General features: G+C 40.4%; 1 protein-coding gene across 1 annotated transcript; it reads right to left on the bottom strand.

Annotated features, from left to right (window-relative positions):
* Nucleotides 1-1,632: 1,632 nt before the first annotated feature.
* LOC121388002 (zinc finger protein 507-like) lies at nucleotides 1,633-11,364 on the bottom strand. Its single transcript, XM_041519194.1, has 2 exons — nucleotides 11,290-11,364; nucleotides 1,633-6,371 (listed from the first exon to the last, which is right to left on the bottom strand). The coding sequence occupies exon 2, from the start codon at nucleotides 6,267-6,269 to the stop codon at nucleotides 2,385-2,387; it is 3,885 nt and encodes a 1,294-aa protein (XP_041375128.1). The 5' UTR covers nucleotides 6,270-6,371; nucleotides 11,290-11,364; the 3' UTR covers nucleotides 1,633-2,384.
* Nucleotides 11,365-13,970: the final 2,606 nt, after the last annotated feature.

Below are 13,970 nucleotides of genomic sequence, written 5' to 3'. Positions count from 1 at the left end.
AAATGCTGTCAAACTGCAACAATATAATGAATAGTGCACTTTTACAAAACTCATTAAGTCCACATTTGGAAGAAATAGAGATAACCATATAAATGGCTTGTTTAATAATAATAATAATACACTGTGCAAGGTCACATATGTAGTGGTTGTTATACGAGAACAGGTTAAATAACTGTATATGGTTGATATAAACCAGTGGTATATACATGAAGTCATAGCTTGAAACGGACAGGTGGTAGGAAGCAAATGCCGCTCAAAATGTACAGTGTGCTTTCGGAACACCATTTTCACATGAAGCTTTTGCTTTTCAGATTTTTTAACATTCCAGATATATATTGGATCCAGAATTCCTAATTTTCAGGAGTGATAATTCAGTGTGAATCCCCTCTAAACCGGACACCCTCATAACCAAGTAAAATGTCCGGTTTTAAGAGGTATCTGGTTTAGAGAGGTTAAGTTCTGTACTGATTTGGGGGGGGGGGGGAATTCCGGTTTACAGAGGGTCCGCTTTTGAGAGGTTTCACAGTATTAAATTATAATCTCTTATCTGCATAGCTGGCGAAAAAAGTATAAATTGTCTATTTCCAGACTACCTCTAGAGCTAATCAATTTGTAACATTTGCTTATAACTTAAAATTTAAAAAGCAAACATTGCTTTCTACTCCACAAAGTGAATTTTGAGCTTTGAAAACTGTAACCATTTAAACATACCCTTTTTCACATGCTTAGTAAACACACTTCATACAGGTTTGCAAGATTCATGAAAAAATATGGTATTAAAAAACCCCACCACACCAACAACCTTGCTTACGTATCAAAAACTTAAGATGGCTGCTAAACCAGTCCTATTCCATGATGACACTGAGAATATGAAACTGAAGTGTCATCACGTGGCTGGATTGAACAGGCATAACACAAGAACACAGCAGAGAAAGTGTTAAATAGTTAAAAAGAAAACAATTAAAAACTGAATGATATATATACAAGTACAGATGGACGGACAAGGTGACTGAGAATAAAACTTCAATAATAACAGAAACACTAGTTGAATCCAGCTTGCAGGAGGTACAATGAACTTCATACAAATCTTTGATGATCAAACTCTTTTTTAGCCTGACCCATAATTTTATCAGTGGCTTAGTTGTCTTCTTTTATTAAAACTTTTTATCAGAGTATTTGGAATAAATAAATAAATAAACCCCACTCAAATGTATTGTCTGACCCTGTTTGTAGCAATCTAATTAAAATTAGCTCCACTATTACATGTGGATCTAACAACAACCCGCTGAAGCTCATGTCCAGTTGACTTTCATTTGACCAATCAAAATCATGCTAGTGATTTGAAAACATTCAGGATTATGCCGAGGGTATACGAAATGATTCGGGTGAATTACGAAGTGTGCCGGAAACTAATTGCAATATAAAAACAAAACAAAAAAACAACCGTGATGGTATAGGTACAAAATTTGTTTATACTAGTATACAATCCAGAGTTTATTACTGCACTTTCCCCCATTTTTTCAATGTTGAAACAGACAAACAAGTTCACCTATTGCATAAATAATCTTGCCCGATATTTTTAGAATATGTACATGTATGCTCCTGAATAACACTATAAAAGGCAAAGTGTAATTGGTCGATATTTAAATTGTTATTTATAGATGAAATGTCATCTGGACATGGGAGTCCATGCAATGCTGTTAGATCTACTGGTAGACCCAGTAGAGCTAATTTTAATCAGACTGCTGTTTGTAAGAACTCTTTAGTAAAAATGTCTGAAATTATTTACCTAAGTTTCTCAGAAATTTGAAAGTGATGACGATAAAGAATAGAATGGGTCACTGGGTTTTTGGCAACACAATTATACAATACATTTAAATCGAACAAAGTAGTTTTAAAAAAAAGATAATTAAACAGTTTTTATATATTTCACACAATATAAAGCTAATAGTTTAACCCGAACAATACTGAGAGGCAATATATTCAGCTATGTACAAACATATACATATTAACACACATATCTCTACAATGTTATTATTAATATACATTGTATAATAATAGTAATATAGCCACAATTTCTTTTTTACGAAAAATATTTTCTGGTCTTGGACCACATTTTTGATATTCTGTATTAAAAAGACAGTATGTCTGAAGGCAACTCGTATATTGTCAAGCTGTGACCATTGTTCTGGTATTAATTAAAAATAAAACAAACAAACACTGCTGATTCATTATGATATATATATGTAACACTCAGATCTTGAAAAAAATTATAATTAAACCATTAACACAAGACTTGGCATAATATTCTGCCAGAAACTTTGTAAAAACTGAATCGAACCGAGATGTAGTGAAGCAGTAAAACAGACGGTGGTTGGACCAGTTCATCCACTGTCCTCAACCTTTGAAGCTTTAGCTGGTTCAGCGGCAGTCTGCCCACCATCTTCCCCGACTCTCTTGAAGGCCCTACGAGGCTGACCTCCGACGTCTAGTGTTCGCTGGATTATGTCCGAGTGAGACTTCATGTGGACGTTCAGGTCTGCCTTGTTGATGGTCTCGAAGCCACACTGGCAGCACCGGAAGGTCACCCAGCATATGGCGGACGCACCCCCACACACCGACCGGCTCAGACGCCCCTCCAGGATCTGCCGTTCTGAACTGAGGATCTTCTCCATCAGGTCGGGGTCGTCTATCTTCGAGCTGTCGATGCGGCAGTCGTAATCGATGGCAGCATTGATGACGTCGTTGGTGAACTCGTAGCTGTAGTTGCGATCGCTGGCGTGCCGCCACATGTGCGACTTGAGAGAGGGCAGGTGGTGACAGACGTAGCCGCAGAGGTTGCACTTGTACTGCTCCAGCGGCTGCTGTACATAGCGCTGGTCATTGATGTGCCGCTTCATGTGCGACTTCAGACTCCGACTGGACACGGCTGTGAAGTCGCAGAGGTCACACTTGAGCAGACCCGAGTCGTCGCTGGCCACGCTGTGGTGGTGGGAGGTCGCATGGTGGGTGAGGGCCAGCCGCGTGGTGCAGGAGAAGGTACACTCGAGGCAGCGGAAGTCCCGGTGTGTCTCGCGGATGTGGTTGATCAGACCCAGGTTGTCGTCGGCAACAAAGCTGCACTCCTCGCAGTTGAGCATGTTTTTACACGACAGCTCCAGGATGTGCAGGTTCAGATCGGACAGCGTCGGGAAGATGTCCTTGCACGAGTCGCACCTGAAGCAGCTCTTGTCTATGTGGTAGCGGACGTGAGTCCTGTACGTCGTGGCGTCCATTGTCTCGAAGTCACACGACTCACAGCAGAACGGGTCCTTGTCGCTGTGAGCCCTCATGTGGGCCCGCAGCTGACTCTTGTAGTTGAAGGCAGACGGACACAGCTTGCACTGGTAGGTGCGCACCTTGCAGTGCTTTATCATGTGGTCCTGCAGACTTTCGCTCGACTTGGCTATGTAGCTGCACAAAGAACACTCAAACGGCTGCTTGGATTTGTGCAGCCGCATGTGCAGTTTGATTAGCAACGCTCGTGGATTGCTGTAATGACAGAACTTGCATCGGTATTTGATCTCTCCGTCCTCCTGCAGTTGCTCAATGTTCTCCATATTTTCTGGAGGCAGGTCGTCTTCTGTGAGACACTCTTTCTTTATAACCGAAATGCTTGCTCTTCCACCCTGTGAAATGACACTCTCACCTTCTGAGTTGGCCCGCTCCCTGAGTTGCTCTATGACGGCGAGTAATGAAGAACAGATGCCAGACTTTGGTCTGGCTGAGGACAAGGAGTCATCACCACCTTCTGATGCCTGGTCAGTGTCCGAGTCAGATCTGCTCTCTCCGTCAGGACTCAGGTTTCCTCCAGTTTGGTCAGACAACCGCAGGTGAGAATCAACATGAGCCGGATTTCTGTTCGGACCTTTCTTCAACAGTGACAGAAGGGTTATTGCTGACTCATTGTCCTTCGACAGATCTGCAGCTAGTAGAGTCTGCTTCAGCACTGAATCTTCTTTAGCTGAAGAACTCTGCTGTGAACTCTCATTCTCCGGCTGGATTTCCTTTGGATATTTGTCATCACACTGACCAGTTTCAGCACATTCAGCATCCGATGCCTGCTGCAGATCGGAAATCCTAGGACTGTTCTGCTGACTCTTCATACTGGTGAACACGGATGATGGAGGAGCAGTGTCTACAGTCTCCACGACGACACTAATCCCTAGGTTTGTCGACTCATCCCACTGCTCGTGTTGATTAGTGATTCCATGAATCGCTTTAGAAGTTTCTGCTTCTGAAACAACAGTCATTTCTTTTAAGGAAGACTGACTTTCACTTGCCGATTGAGGTATTTCAGATGAGATAGTGAAGTAAGTTGTTGTTTGTTTGCTTTGTAAATCTGCATGCCCATCAGAACCTGCAACTGCCACTGGTGACACAACAGAGGAGCTGGATGAGGTGACACTGGTGGAGTCCGGTTTTGCTTTAATTTCTTCACTTTCTTTCTTTACGACCGACTGAATCACAGTCGCTTCTTTAGCAGGATGGAGAGATTCAGCTTCCGTTTGCCCATCTACTTTGTCCTCACGTGTAAGCTTTGAGGGAGATTCTTTGACAGCTGTCGTTTTACCACCTTCTGTTACAACATCAGGATCAGATCTAACAGAGGGAGAACTGGAGGTCACTGCTGGTTTAACAACTAAACGATCAGAAACCAGGTGACCACTCAGCAACCTCTGAACGAGACTACTATGAGATGATGATGATGATGAGTTTTTACCATGAGATTCCACAACCTCAGAACGTTTACTAAGATTGTCTGTAAGTTCGTCGGGATGCTTGATGGAGAGAATAGTTCCGTGTGCTGGAACCTGACCGACCCCTTTCTCAATCTTTATGGGAGTCTGGTCATCGTAAATACTCAACGGTCCATTCTGAAACATGGGATAATTGATGTTTTTGTGTCCCGTGTGTTTCCAGATGTGTGCCTTAATTGTCCTCTGGAACTCACACGTGTACCCGCAGATTATGCACCGGAAGCGACCAGACAGCTGGTCGAAAATAAATGGTGGGGTTGCATTCTGACAGGTGTTTTTCTTCGCTATGGGTGTGACCACAATAGGCTTCGGCTCCTGAGGCTGGTGGATTTCCTCAGTTTGCAGGGCCTTTGCTGCAGACTGTTGTTTGACCTTGTGCGTCAGAAGATGCTTTATGAAAATCGTGGCATCCTTGTCGGTGAAGTTGCATTCCGTGCATTTGTAGGAAGCGTTCTGCGGGAGAGGCTGATCGATGCTGTAACCGAGGACGTGGGGGGTCTGAGGTAAGGCAACAGGTGTCTGGGGCAGCACCTGCGTTTTAGTCGCTGCCAAATGTTTCAGCAGGTGACTTTTCATCGTGTTTGTATCACTGGCAGAGAAGCCGCACTCCGTGCACTTCATCATCATGTCTTTCACAGGCAACTCCACGGGGACGGTGTTTTGTTTGGGAAGGTGGGTGTCGGCGTGGGAGGCCAGCGACCCGACATCGGCGGTGATGAAGCTACACTTGCTGCAGCGGTAGAAGTTCTCCGCGGCATGCACCACGACGTGGTTCATGATGCTGACGTGGTCCGATGCGACGAACTCACACCGCTGGCACGCGTACAGTTTGTCCGTGTTGTGGTTGGTCTTCAAGTGGCCCTCGAATGCGGCCACGTCCGGTAGTGTCTGGTTACACAGCTTGCACATGATCATCGACTTCTGACTGGTGTGCAGCTTGATGTGGTTCGTCAGGTGGCCCTTCTTCCTGAAGGTCGCGTTGCAGTAGCCGCACTCGTACGGCCGCTCGTTGGTGTGGACGACGAGGTGTTCCCGCAGCGAGTGGCTCCGCTTGCCCGCGTAGTCGCAGAATGGGCACTTGTAGGGGCGGTCTGCGTTGTGCACGAGATCCACGTGCTGCTTCAGATAGTGTTTGTTGTGGCTGTAGTAGTCGCACGACTCGCACTGGAACAGCGGCCTCCCATCCTGGGGCGGCGACCCAGCATCAGACTCGCCATACACGGACAAACACTTGACGGGCGTGGTGTTGTTGGCCGGTTTCGCGGGACTCTCGATGTGTTCGATGATGATGAGAGGACCAGATTCGTCCGACTCAGACCGTGTCTCAAGGTCGGCAGTGGGCGGGGTCGATGCGTATATGGTGATGCTGGGGGTCGACTGGGAGGACTCAGAGATTCGGCACGAGTGTTCAGATCTCTTCTGTAGCGAACTCACAGACGTGGCGGCCGTCGGCTTGCACACCTCCGTCATGGTCAAACCATTTCGCAGTCAGTCAGCACCAGGACATATTAACGGACGTACTTTTACACACATTCAACGGATCTACTTCCAGGTGACATCAGTAGAGTATGTCTGAAAAAAAATAAAAATAAGACAATTAAATAACAAAAATCTATGTTTTAAAAAAATGGCTTTTTTTTTTATTAAATATTGTAAACTGATGGCGAGGGTGTTCTGTATTGTGATTGGTTAATTTTTTTTTATCTGGGATCAAATGAAAAATAACACCCAGAAAGCTAATGAAGTCATTAGAAAGTGACGTCATTAGCAATTGGAACAGGCGAAGTTGACGGTTCAAGGGTCTACAGTTGATTGTAGCCAGGGTTTTTTTTCTTCAAGAAATACCAAATATACAGTTAGTTCCGTAGGTAAACGATTCAGTTTACAATGGACATAACTATATGGAGTTTTTAATATATGCAGATGCTATTGTCTATTTGATGCCTGCAAATGGTTCCTTTTTTTACTTCAGCCGTCTTCAGGTTAACGCCTTCAGTCAAAAATTACATTTGCAGTATTATATCAAATAGAAAAGAACACACACAAATCTAAAAACTCCATATGGTTATCTCCTAATTCATTTAATTAAAAAAAAGTAAGTAAATAAGTTAGGCTTACGAATGATCAGAAACAACATCAAAATGGACTGAACATGAAATTAACTGTTGTGAAAAACTGAAAGTGTATATTTTTTCTTCGAAGATAATTTTATTAACATTTTCTCTATTCCTTAAGTTCTAAATATGTGATACCAGAGCCAGCACAAAAACATCAGTGTCAGTGTCTGATCCACAAATTAAACTCCTGCAAGTACAACTACCACAAAGTTTGTCAAACCCTTGAACAGAAGACTAGGTTTCTATTTTTACCGAGATGCTCTGAATTCTGGTCTTTATTCAAGGTTCCAACCAGTGCTCCACAACAGGTCAAAGGTTGTGGTATGTTCTCCTGTCTGTGGGATGGTGCATATAAAAGATCCCTTGCTACTAATTAATGGGAAAATGTTGCCGGTTTCTTCACTAATACTATATGTTAAAATTACCAAATGTTTAATATGCAATAGCTGATTTCATGTTCCAACCAGTGCTCCACAACAGGTCAAAGGTTGTGGTATGTACTATCTTGTCTGTGGGATGGTGCATATAAAGATCCCTTGCTGCTAATCGAAAAGAATAGCCCATGAAGTGGCGACAGCAGGTTTCCTCTCTCAATAACTGTGTGGTCCCTAACCATATGTCTGACGCCATATAACCGTAAATAAAAAATTTGACTCAAATTTTGCAGTTAAGTCTATTTTGTGAATATGAATATCCTGCCCTCCACCTCCACCCAAATGTTAGTGTTTTTAAGTTATATCTCCCTCTTTAGGTGACATATTTGATTATTATAATTGTTTAGTAAAATTATATCAACTTAAAGTAAAGTAGGGCTAGTGAATTTTTAATCGTAGCTAGTACATTTTTAAAATCAGTGATCCCATGGCTAGTGGATTTTATAAACCCTGCCATGGAAAAGACTGCTATTCAAGATTGTGGTTTCGCAGGATTTTTAGATATATGTTGACTGTGTCATTTCGAAAAATCAATGTAATTTGTACAAATAATTGTTACAAGCCATGCGGGCTCGTATGCTAGCCAAGCTATAGAGTCCTATATAATTTTTGAGAGCCTCGAGCCCACTGATTCTCCTCAAAATCGCACACTGATATATATATTGGTGTTTTTTTGGTCAATGTTAAATTCTTTTGTTAAAGAGACAGTGTGGTACAGACTGTTATTAACAAAACCAGAACATCAGACAAAGCATTAATAGCATTTATTTAGCAATTTAACAGGCATCTATTGTTCATGACTCTCTCTGGCACTCGCCAAATTTGCCAACAATTCTATCTCATGGTCCATTCCTTGACGTGGTGAGGTAGCTTGCATGTCTCAATGATTCAGAAAGCTATGCCAGCTGGAGCATCAGCTCCTGGTAGGGTCACCCAAGCTGGACTGGTCAAAGGATAGAGACTAGACTAATATGGACTGGACAGACAGAGGACATGAGTCAAGAAAGACAACTGTCTAGGAGAAGCAAACTCCAAAATCAAAACTGGGCTGGAGAGGCTCAGAATCCTAGTACGGAAACTCTCTCAGGAGAAGGAAAACTCAAACAGAAGCTATGCATCAGTATTAGCATGGAAACCGAAAGGAAATGTCTGTACATGCACCAATCTCTATGATCATGATAGCAATTACTAATGAAGAATCCAGCACATCAGATTTAAATATTTAATTTCAGTCATTTTATAGAAAAAAATAACTACATGTAAACTATGATTACATACAGAAACCTAATAATTCAGCTATATGTTTTTTTTAACACAAAAGTTACATGTACTTGTTTAAAATTGCTGAAGGCAAGGCGAGTATTTAATTTACAGCACAAATACTGACCAAATACTTTAATGGGATAAAAATTTCTTTGAACTATATACTGATCTATTTGGTAATTACTTTCTATTTAAAGTTTAATTAAAATGTTCAAATACAATATAAAAACTATTAAAAGTCCACTTTTATTCACACACACACACATACTACAGTGAAACCATCAAAACCAGACACCTATGGAACCAAGTAAAACAATGTGGTTATTACTATATAAGGGATGTCTGGTTTTGAGGGGATCTCTTCAAGGGTGATATCAAAAAAGGGATTATGAAAAATGTCTGGTTTTGAGGGAATTCTGGTCTACTGAGTATCCGGTTTTGAGTGATTTCACTACAGGTATATAATATCATAACTAGTGCTCAAGATCCTTTGATTGAACAACTTGGCTGCAAACGAAAATGGACTTAATATTCACATGTAGCCTACAAGTAATATGAGATCAGGCTAAAACGGAATCAATACCAAAAAGAAATCATTTTTGTTGGCAAAAACTAGGTCATAGGATTTCAAATTTCATGGTAAACGCTTTTTCGGTTCTGTGCCTTGTGATCATGGGAACTCATCGAAAAAGTTTTTTAACAAATAATTACATATATATATATATATATATATATTTTTACTCAATATAATAATCATTCTGGTTCCATAATTTTAGAACATGCTACCGGAAACGGGTAGAAACGATTGTTTCCGTGAAATCCGAGGAAAACAGAAACCAATTGGCTATAACAGCACCCCAATGTAATGATGAAAACTCTACCATTTTTTTCCCCATTAATATAACAGTTCAAACATCAATGCATTGTATTATTAGTTGATTTGTCACTGAGGTTGGTGTGTTAACACCTGAAAACTTAAAATTAAATAATAATAAAAATCAACTCCACCCACTCCATAAAAACAAAAGAAAAATGATATGGACTATTTTGCAGATAATGAAACAAATGTTTGTTGCAGCATAGACATAAAGCTAGCTGCTATTAAGGAAGGAAGGAACTGTTTTATTTAACGATACACTTAGTTATATAGCATAAGACATATGGGTCAGCAAAACATTTCACCAAATTATCTACTAAACATACAAAATTGCAGAAAAACCTGTTATTTTCTAACAAAATATCCATTATTTCATGAAATTATTTCGCCAGACTAAAATAAAATTTGCCAATTGATTTTGAAATTCGCAATTGGCGACTGCCAGAGTTAGCCCTGGGTTAAAGACCACATTGAAATAGAGAGCGGAAACCTGCTGTCACCACTTCATGGGCTACTCTTTTCGATTAGCAGCAAGGGATCTTTTATATGCACCATCCTACAGAAAGGATAGTTCATACCACGGCCTTTGTTACACCAGTTGTGGAGCACGGGTTGGAATGAGAAATAGCCCAATAGGGCCACCGACGGGGATCGATCCTAAACCGACTGTGCATCAAGCGAGCGCTTAACACTGGGCTACGTCCTGCCCCCCAGCTGCCATTACTCCTATCTCCTACATGGACATAAATACAAAGCAACTTAATAAACTATTAATACAGCCATTATTTTATTGAAGATATCATTGCTCACAACTTGTAATGATTCTGGGACTGTTTTAGCCATACATTTATATTAATGTTTGGTTCCATTTTCGCCATGTCAGCCAACACTAGATTCTGGTTTATCCAGTTTGATTCCATTTTGCTTGGGGCCATTATTTTGGCACAGTTCGGTTTTCGTTATAACCCAGTAAGGGCTTCTAGAATTTTAATAAAATACAATACATATTGCAATATGGTTTCTTATATCGCAATACAACTTTGACCAAATCGTTGCACCCCTAATAATCAGATATGTCGCCTAAAGAGGGAGATAGTGTTTAAAACACTAATACTGGGGGCTTGGTGTGAGAGCAGGATATTCATATTTACAAAATTGACTTGACCAAAATAAATAAAAATAAATCACTAGCCGTCGGGCATGGTAATTGTAATTATTTACTAGCCCAACATTGAATATCACTAGCCATGTGAGTGGGGCTACCATAATCTAGAAGCTCTGCAGTAGTACAACACCTGGTGATTGGAAGAAGTTTCTGTAATCTATGAATGCCACATTCATCTATATTTGAATTTTATGGAAAACTGCACAAACTGGTGAGGAATCCACTATGTTAACCTCTAACTTAATCTAGGTACCGCAGTTAGGCCTAAGACGCTACGTCCACTTATGAAATCAGAAAACAGAAATAGAACTCTTAGTCTTAGCTTAAAAATCAACTGAGGTTTTTATTATTATTATTATTTTAAATAAATATTCTTGGAGACGAGAGAGAGTTATGATTTGAAGTCATACAAATTGGATTATTTTAAACAGGAATAGTTATGTTGGACCGCATGGTTACGATGCATAAAACGGCCCGCGTTTTCCACGGTCGATGACAGGTCAGATCGAAAGAAAAAAACTATTACCGGTAATTAATGTCTTTAAATAAATGTAGTCAAAATGTTACAATGTGGTAGTATATTGGCACAATTATAGCAGATTTCTTTTTTTCGGTTTCAAAAGGAAACACTTACTCTTTTTTAAAACATAGTCTTTTTTTTTCTTCCAAAACATCAATCTGGCGGTCAAGATGGCGACTAAAATATGTCACGTGATCACATTGTACACCAGAGAAAGTCACGTGGTTAAAATAACGCACTTTGTTTCTGAACATATTTATTATTATTTATTTTATTTTTGTTTTTATTATATGTTTGTAGCTAATATTAAATTATATCTATATCTATGATATGATGTAATATATTAAAGCTCAATGTAAAATATCTCTATAAATATTACCTACAGAACTAGTTCGAAGTTACCATCGAGAAGTCCCCAGTTGACTTTACAACATAATTCTGATTTAATGTACAAAACCCTCTTAATACTAGAATTTAAATGCACAGAGATTAATGGAAACACGCGTCCTTGCATACACACACACACACACGCACGCACGCACACACACACACACACACATACACACAGTACCAATTAACTAAAATGCATAACTGGGGTTTGTATATCTTTATGTAGCCATCCTACTGAAATTTAATTAGCTACCGGTATATATTCCTATGAAGAGAAAATATGGATTCATCTACAGGGTCGACTCAGACTTAATTGTATATATCATTGCCAGTTTGTGTAGTTGAAGTAAGATTTTTATGCTATTTAGAAGAGTGTAAACATTGTTCCATTTTAAAATAAATTTAAATATTAAGTAGCTAGTCTAGATTACAAAGATGTTGCTTGGAAGTCTACTGCTTATTGGATTTTTTAATTGCTTCCATTATGCGTACTCAGTTCTACTCAGTACACGTTTGTTTTTCTCTCACAAAGTTCACTTGGTTCATTGCATAGTTGTAGATCAAATTAAATTTCTTCCGATTTATAAAACATCTATACTCCCTTCCCATGGACATTTCACCCGATTATTCAGCTAACTTTGGGTGTATCATCACTGGCACACCATAACCAGGATGTGAGTGGTGTGCACATGCATTTACCACAGGAAGAAAACAATCATATTAATACGAAATGGGTGGATCCTACTATGGAGACGGGTGGGGTGGGGGACACAATCTTTAGTCTCAAGTTGGGGACACAAACCATATTTTAAAAATCTTTATTTATAACGGGACAAAAAAAACCCAAACCCAGTACATTTTGGTTCCCAAGTGGGGGGGGGGGGCACAACCCCCCAGTTCCCCCCCCCCCCTCCCCGGTGTATACGGATCTGCCATCGACTCATTACTTGTAAGCACTTTACCATAGAGCTACATTCCGTTCCACATATTGTATGTCATGGAAAATCTTAACTTTATATATAAATGTCCTGTCCAGAGCAATACAGGAATCATTCAACAATTACATAACGATAAATCTGCCCATTTTTGTATCCTCTCCCCTATAGACGATACGTAGCTCGGTGGTATAGCGCTCGCTTGATGCGCGATCGATCTTAAATCGATTCTCGTCGGTGGGCCCATTGACCTATTTCTCGTTCCAGCCAGTGCTCCACAACTGGTACATGATGTAACAAATGCCGTGGTATGTACTATCCTATCTGTGGGATGGTGCATATAAAATATCGCTTGCTGCTAATCGAAAAGAGTAGCGACAGCGGGTTTTGTCTCTCAATATCTCTGTGGTCCTTAACAATAGGTCCGACGCTATATTTAATCGTAAATAAAATGGTTTGAGTGCGTCGTTAACATTTCCTTCCTCCCTCTCCCCTGTATAACATTTCGTAACATTTCTAAGACGCCCCCCTCTAAAATTACATAACGCTCTTGTCGATCCCCTGGATCACCATTTCACTATTTATGACCACATGTGTAGCTAGCGGAGGAAGGGCGTATGGAGGCCACTCCCCAATCATACATATTTACCCCCAACTACCGTATATATTTTCATGTCTCCCTATAACATGACTAACAGACAACCTGGTTGCCCACCCACCCTTTCCTGTCCCGGACGAATGAACAGGTGTAAGTCGATCGGATACCTGCGCCCGTGACAGGCATGCGCTACAACAGCTTGCTCTGAATGTGCATGTTACGTCCTATGACCTGACCTGACCTGACCTGCCCTGTCCACCGTAGGTGTACGGGTTCCCATTTTTTGAAAAGGGACAAGCTAGTTTTTGTCCGAATTAAACGACAATGCCCGAATCTGGATAACAACATTTATTCATATTATCATTACTACCAAACAGCTATATATAGGGTTACACACGAATCACTACGCATTTTTACATGGATTAGAACTAATTTTGAGGGTACAATGATGGAAATACGTGGTAGAAAGATATTAGGTTAGCTCACTCTGTATAATTTTTACCCGAATTTGAGGTTTTGCTCGAGCACTAGGGGGGCTGTTGCCCCCCCCTAAACACCGCCCCGTGTCTCGTACGATTATGCTGCCCATCCATCCCAATGTTGGATCCCTCCCCAGTGTTTCAGATTGACAGTGGCGTAGTCCTAATTTGACAAAATTAAGATGTTATTAAAATACGTAATAGAAATCATATGTACAAGACATATTTTAAACACTGTTTTGTGTATTGAACGCGTGTGCGCGTTTTTTCGCAGGTACGTGCATATATATATACACACGTGCTTGTTGTGTTTTAAAAGAGAGCGAAAGCAAGCTCTTATATTATAGACCTTATTATTATGATGTAGCAGGTATATAATCATAAAAACATCCT

This window comes from Gigantopelta aegis, chromosome 14 (genome assembly GCF_016097555.1).
Source record: "Gigantopelta aegis isolate Gae_Host chromosome 14, Gae_host_genome, whole genome shotgun sequence".
NCBI classification, from domain to species: Eukaryota; Metazoa; Mollusca; class Gastropoda; order Neomphalida; family Peltospiridae; genus Gigantopelta; species Gigantopelta aegis.
Note: the sequence above shows the minus strand (reverse complement) of the source record. Positions and strands in the feature narration are given on the sequence as shown.

Coding starts and splice junctions, on each gene's coding strand:
- LOC121388002 (XM_041519194.1), bottom strand. CDS start 6,269: ATGACGGAGGTGTGCAAGCCGACGGCCGCCACGTCTGTGAGTTCGCTA.